Raw genomic sequence first — 517 nt, forward strand, 5'->3', positions numbered from 1 at the left:
ATTTCTGAGGTCAACTGCGTTTTGCTGGGCAGGAAGTCTCTCAGAATCCGAAGTAGTCCCTCCTTCGGGTACCTGTGTGTCCAGATCATCACTTATTTGGGAGCAGCGCCTGAGGATTAACTACGCTCGGTGTCCCGCTCGCTTGCTCCTGCGCACACAAAGATCCCATGACTTTAAAGGCATTTCTGAGGTCAACTGCGTTTTGCTGGGCAGGAAGTCTCTCAGAATCCGAAGTAGTCCCTCCTTCGGGTACCTGTGTGTCCAGATCATCACTTATTTTTAAGTCTTCACACACCGTTTCACTTGATAAATGGTTTTTAATCATGGCCGATTGATGCAGTGGCGTCTGATCAGCTGCGCTGTGCAATCCGTCTATTGTGCGGTCACCTCCAATGTCTGAATTTTTCCCAAACAGCCAGTTAAGCTTGTCTCCCAGAGGTAAACTGTTCTGATGGGAAGAAAAACAATACACAAATAGCACTTAAGTATTAAAATATACTGGAAATTACACAGTAAC

At 46.0% G+C, this 517-nt stretch overlaps 1 protein-coding gene across 1 annotated transcript in view; it reads right to left on the minus strand.

Moving 5' to 3' along the window:
• Window positions 1-517, minus strand: part of LOC104496155 (chromosome unknown open reading frame, human C10orf88) — a gene marked incomplete at its 5' end in the record, with an annotated part of 3165 nt that overhangs the window by 1002 nt on the left and 1646 nt on the right. The window contains one exon of the mRNA XM_010139237.1: window positions 93-448. Within this exon, the coding sequence (XP_010137539.1) occupies window positions 93-448 (356 nt within the window). The remainder of the gene's footprint in view (window positions 1-92; window positions 449-517) is intronic.

This window comes from Buceros rhinoceros, unplaced genomic scaffold (assembly GCF_000710305.1).
Source record: "Buceros rhinoceros silvestris isolate BGI_N320 unplaced genomic scaffold, ASM71030v1 scaffold3657, whole genome shotgun sequence".
Lineage (NCBI taxonomy): Eukaryota > Metazoa > Chordata > Aves > Bucerotiformes > Bucerotidae > Buceros > Buceros rhinoceros.